The sequence below is a fragment of the Chrysochloris asiatica genome, unplaced genomic scaffold (genome assembly GCF_000296735.1).
Source record: "Chrysochloris asiatica unplaced genomic scaffold, ChrAsi1.0 scaffold00010, whole genome shotgun sequence".
In the NCBI taxonomy this organism is placed as follows: Eukaryota; Metazoa; Chordata; class Mammalia; order Afrosoricida; family Chrysochloridae; genus Chrysochloris; species Chrysochloris asiatica.
In genome coordinates, this window is record NW_006408528.1 from 30,245,029 (window position 1) to 30,251,120 (window position 6,092).

A 6,092-nucleotide genomic window follows, 5' to 3' on the forward strand; every position below is an offset into this window, starting at 1 on the left:
ACTTCTTCTTGGTAAGGTGACACTGAGTATTCCATCCATTCTTTTTTGATGTTTCCAGTGTTATTCAGTATTTTCCCCATGTTGTTAAGTGCAGATGAGTCAGTTCTGACTCATAGCAACCCTGTATAGGGTTTCAAAGGAGTAACTGCTGAGTTTGAACCACTGACCTTTTGGTTAACAATCCAGAGCTTATTCTAAAGTCCACACCAGGACTTCCAGAGACTGTTTCAATATTGCAAGTCAAGGCTTGAAACTTTTCTTCAGTTCTTTCAGCTTGAGATATGCTGAGTGTGTTCTTCCCTTTTGGTTTTTTAAATCTAGGTCTTTGCACATTTCCTTATGATATTTTACTTTGTCTTCTCTAAATGTCCTTTGAAATAAGCTGTTGAGCTCTTTTACTTCCTCATTTGTTCCAGTCACTTACTTTCTCTGTGCTCAGTAGAGCAAGTTGCAGAGTTTCTTCTGACATCCATTTTGGTCTTTCTTTTTATTGCTAATGACCTTTTGCTTTCTTCTTGTATGATATGCTTGATGTCATCCCACAACTCCTTTGGTTTTGGACATTAGTGTTCATTACATCAAATCTGCTCATGAGATGGTCTCTAAATTCCGGTGGAATATATACAAGATTGTATTTTGGCTTTTGTGGATTTATTTTCATTTCCTTCAGCTTCAGCCTGAACTTGCCTATCAACAGTCGGCCCCAGGCGTTATTTGGCTGATGACACTGAGCTTCTCCATGGTCTCTTCCCACAGGTGTAGTCAATTTGATTCCTGTGCATTCTATTTGATGAGATTCCGGTGTGTAGTCAACGTTTATGTTGTTGAAAAAGGTATTTGGAGTAAGTCATTAGTTTTGCAAAATTCTATTATGTAATCTCCAGCATTATTTCTATCACCAAGGCCATACTTTCCAACAATAGATCCTTCCTCTTTGTTTTCAACTTTCACATTCTAATCACCAGTAATTATCAATGCATCTTGATTGCATGTTTGATTAACTTCTTCAGACTGAAAAAGTTGGTAGAATTCTTCCATTTCATCATCACTGGCTTTAGTGGTTGGTGAGTAAACTTGAATAATAGTGGTCTTTTTTGTAAGCATGTGAATATTATATCACAGACAGTATTGTACTTCAAGATACATCTTGAAATGTTGATTGCAACTCCATTGTTCTTCAATTTGTTGTTCCCATTAGAGTAAGCCATAGGATTGTCTGATTCAAATGGCCAATTTCAGTACACTCCAGCTCACTCATGACTAGGATATCGATTTTTATAGGTTCCATTTCATTTTTGACAACTTCCAATTTTTCTAGATTCATATCATGGTAACTGGAAAAATTACTGAAGTTTCAATTTGCTTGGATCCACAATCAGCATTCATTGAAGTAGCATATCAAGAAATCAAATGATTTATTTACCTTAGGCAAATCTATTGCAAAAGACTTTTTCAGTGTTCAAGAGCAAAGATGTCAGTTTGAGATCTAATGTGCACCTGATTTAAACCACAATATTTCATTCATCACATATACATGTGAAATTTGGACAATCAGCAAGAAAGACTGCAGAAAGTCACTGCATTTGAATTATGGTGCTGGAGAAAAATACTGCAAGTACCACAGATTGCCAGAAGAACAAACAAATCTGTCTTGGAAGAAGTACAGCCAGACTGCGCTTTAGAAGCAAGGATATACTTCATCTCATGTACTTTGGACATGTTATCAGAAGGGATCAGTCTCTGGAAAAGGACCTCCTGCCTGGTAAAGTAGAGGGTCAGCGAAAAAGAGAAAGATCCCAAACAAGACAGACTGACGTAGTGGCTACAACAATAGGCTTAAACATAACAACTGTATTGCTATTGCTGTTGTTAGGTGCCTTACAGTTGGTTACAACTCACAGTGACTCTATGCACCACAGAATAAAACACTTCCTAGTCTCCTTCCAAGACAGATTTGTTTGTTCTTCTGGTATTCCATGCTCTTTCAATATTCTTCACCTGTCTTTGGAATGGGCACAAATACGGATCTCTTCCAATCAGTCCGCCAGATAGTCATCTTCCAAATTTCTTGGCATAGATGAGTGTCTCCAGTGCTGCCTCACTTCTTGAAAGATTTCAATTTTTATTCTATCAATTCCTGGTGCCTTGCTCTTTGCCAATTCCTTCAATGCACCTTGGACTTCCTCCTTCCGTATCATTGGCTCTTGATCAACCCTTGAAACGGTTGAACATTAACCATATCCTTTTGGTACAGTAATTCTGTGTATTCCTTCCATCTTCTTTTGATGCTTTCTGCATCATTCAATAATTTGCCCACAGAACCCTTCAATAATGAAAGTCAAGATTTGAAATTTTTCTTCTGTTCCCCCAGTTTGAGAAATGCTGAGCATGTTCTTCCTTCTTGGTTTTCTGACTCCAGATCTTTGCGTATTTTGTTGTAGTATTAGCCTTGGAAATCCTATTGGACTGTTCTATTCTGTGTTATAGGATTGCTGTATGTCTGAATCAACTCAACGGCAGTGGGTTCCATTTCCAGAGAGTCCAAATGAAAAAAAGTATTTTTACATAAAAGACAATGAATTATTTATTTTTCTGTAATCCTTGAGCAAAAAGTTGGTCAAGTAAAGTTTACTTCATAATCAGTAAAAATGAAATGAATCTTTTTTTTTTTTGCCCTTTTCTACCCACAGAACATTGTGTTTCTAAGGCTGTGTATATATTATCACTATTTACCTCTATTATCTTTAGCTCTTGCTATCTCCAACTTCATCATTCTTCTGTCAATCTCTCTCTTCTTGCATATTGTCCTCCTTCTTCTTGTATATTGACCTCCCTGTCAGCTGATTTATCATGTGTCTACCCTCTATCAAGTGAATTACTCTTCCTTTCCTCCTGTTCCCCCATAACCATCAAAGAATGTTTCTTTTAGTATGATAACCTTTTCTTGAGTTCTTATAAGAGTGGTTTCATAGAATGGTTGTCCTTTTGTGATAGACTAATTTCACTTGGCATTATTTATTGCAGTTTCATCCATATTATGCAGTGTTTTTTCTCAGTTTCAGGACTCCCTGATTACCCTTTTGGCAAAATTTTTTGATGAACAAAAGTGTGTAATTTTTCTTTTTTTTTATTATTTACATGGTGGATTATATTGATTGCTTTTCTAATATTGAACCATCCTTGCATCCCTGGTACGAATCCCTCTTGGTCATGATTTTTTTTTTTTTTTATGTTTTTGAATTCTATTGACTAGAATTTTATTGAATTTTTGCATGTATGTTCATTAAAAATATTGTTTTTCAGTGATGTCTTTGCCTAGTTTTGTTATTAGGATTATGCTTTGCTTCATAAAATGTATTCAAGAGTTTCCTATCCTTTTCTATGTTCTGGAATAGTTTCAATAAAATTGGTATCAACTTTTCTCTGAATGTTTGGTAAAATTCACCAGTAAAGCCATCTGGGATTGGGTTTTTTGTTTGGAGTTTTCTAATTACCTGATCAATTTCTTCTTTTGTTGTAGGTCTGTTCTAGTTTTCTACTTCATTCTTTGTTAGTTTAGGTAGATTTTATTTTACTAACAGCTTATTCATTTCTTCATAGATTTTAAAATGTATTCATAGTATGCTATTATCCTTTTTATTTCCATTGGTTCGGTGGTGATATCATCCATATCTTTTATTTTGTGTGTTATTTGCATCTTCCCTTTCTTTTCTTTTGTTAGATTTGCCAATGATTTGTCAATTTTATTAATCTTTTCAAAGAATCAACTTCCTGTCTTGTTGTAAATTAATTCCTTTTAAAGATACAGTGGCAGTCATCTGTAACTAGATGCACATTCTGGAGAGTATTTATAAGAATTACTGTTCTTTGGTTGTTTTCTTTTAAAGGATGTTTGATGTAGGTGGACAGCGATCAGAGAGAAAGAAATGGATCCACTGCTTTGAAGGAGTAACATGTATTATATTTTGTGCCGCACTCAGTGCTTATGACATGGTCCTAGTGGAAGATGAAGAAGTGGTAAGTCTAAAAGCAAAAATTCAATATTTATATTTCCCAATAGTGATGCCACATTTATCAATTCAGTGAAGACCTTCCAAAGATGGATGTTATATCTAGATTCTTTTTTATTATTTCCAATGCTAATATTTAAAAATAATAACCCTACATATTTGAATCTTGTATTTCTAACAGAACAGAATGCATGAAAGCCTTCACCTTTTTAATAGTATCTGTAATCACAAGTATTTTGCGACCACCTCCATTGTCTTGTTTCTCAATAAAAAGGATCTCTTTCAAGAAAAAGTAACCAAGGTGCATCTTAGCATCTGCTTTCCAGAGTATACTGGTAAGATTCCTTCTCTTAAACACTACAATAATAAATTCTTATATAAGCATACATTTTCCTATCTGTATCTTGACATTTAATACATATGAATATGACACATAAATTTTGAGTCGTTTGTAGCACCCAGAGTGGAAAGAAACTTAAAAAAAAACTAGGAACCATCTCTATAGTGTTTCTTATTAAAACATAGCCCTAATACATACAGGAGTCTTAGTGTGATGCTGGTATGGCACTGTACTGCAAGGTCAGTTTCAACTGCAAGGTTGGCAGTTCAAACTCATCAGCTGCTCCTCATGAACCACATTCAGGGTCACTATGAATTAGAATTGACTCAACAGCACTTAACAACAACAAGAATAAGACATACAAACACAGAGAGAACATTTGGCATATATATTTATGTTTGCTGGTGTTGTTGTTAAGGGTTGTTGAGTTGGTTATGACTCATTGCAACCCTATACAGAGTTTTGGAAGCTTTTAATCTTTGTGGGAGCTGAAAGCCTTATCTTTCTTTTTAGAAGTGACTGATTGGCTTGAACCATGGAACTTGTGATTGCAGTGTAGTGTTTATAGCATGGAACTGTATTGATCACCAAGATTTTATAAATTTGTTAATATCTCAACTGTATATTGAGTTATTTGAGGAAGAGATCACATCTTATCTATCAAAATTTTTCAGTAGGGCAAATAGAGTTTTCAGCACAACATAGATGCCATGAAAGCTCCTGATAATTGTCCCTTGACATTTTTATCTTGTCACAGTCAATAGATTAAACAGCAGCACATAAAGTAATAGAATCTAAATTCTTAAAATTTGTGACTGGCAATATTTATGGCTTTATTCTTTGTAAAATGCAATTCATATTTATTTGCTTAATTTTTCTTTCTTTATTTCTTTCAAAATTTAACAAGGACCAAATACATTTGAAGATGCAGGGAACTACATCAAGAACCAGTTTCTAGACCTGAATTTAAAAAAAGAAGATAAAGAAATTTATTCCCACATGACCTGTGCTACAGACACCCAAAATGTCAAGTTTGTGTTTGATGCAGTTACAGATATAATAATCAAAGAAAATCTGAAAGACTGTGGGCTTTTCTAATCAATTATTTTCTTTTTCCTTTTCATATGTATATTTTTCAAGATATAAAAGAAAAGGCACTTTGTGGTGTGTTTATTTCAAATAGCTATTAATAGATTTATATGTATAACTAGGATTATCAAGTAGAGTTTTCACATAAAGACTTCAATTCATTGTCATCTGTACCTGAATTAGTTTCCATATTTCTTGAATATCAAGTAATGCTTTGTATCTGATGTCCTCAGTTACAAATAGATATTGGTAACTCAGGAACAGAGCATGCCAATGACACTGGATTTGCTTGGAAGTAGGTTTCTGGGTAGTGATATATTTTTAATCATAAAAGAATGAAAATTTCAAGCTTTCCTATTTCCTATATACTATTACTAAATTTAAAAGCAATTTTTTTTTTTTTTTTAACTGGCAAAGTAATCATGCTTGTATGGTAGAGACTATGAAAAAATGGAACATGAAACATTTATTGATCAATCGCCTCTCTGTTTAGCGACCTGTAAATAGAATGTTACACTCCTAGTGTGATGCTGTATAGGATCAGCACTGGACTGTGAGCCACAACGTCAGCAGTTCTAACCCACCAAATGCTCCTCCGAAAACCTATACAAGAGTCACTATGAGTCAAAACTGACTGGAGGACACTTAGCAGA

General features: G+C 34.4%; 1 protein-coding gene across 1 annotated transcript in view; it reads left to right on the top strand.

The window, feature by feature from the left end:
* Positions 1 to 5,480, top strand: part of GNAT3 (guanine nucleotide binding protein, alpha transducing 3) — a 75,468-nt gene extending 69,988 nt beyond the window's left edge. Inside the window, exons 6-8 of the mRNA XM_006834349.1 lie at positions 3,888 to 4,017; positions 4,192 to 4,345; positions 5,258 to 5,480. Of these exons, the coding sequence (XP_006834412.1) occupies positions 3,888 to 4,017; positions 4,192 to 4,345; positions 5,258 to 5,448 (475 nt within the window). The 3' untranslated portion in view covers positions 5,449 to 5,480. The remainder of the gene's footprint in view (positions 1 to 3,887; positions 4,018 to 4,191; positions 4,346 to 5,257) is intronic.
* The last annotated feature ends 612 nt before the right edge of the window (positions 5,481 to 6,092 follow it).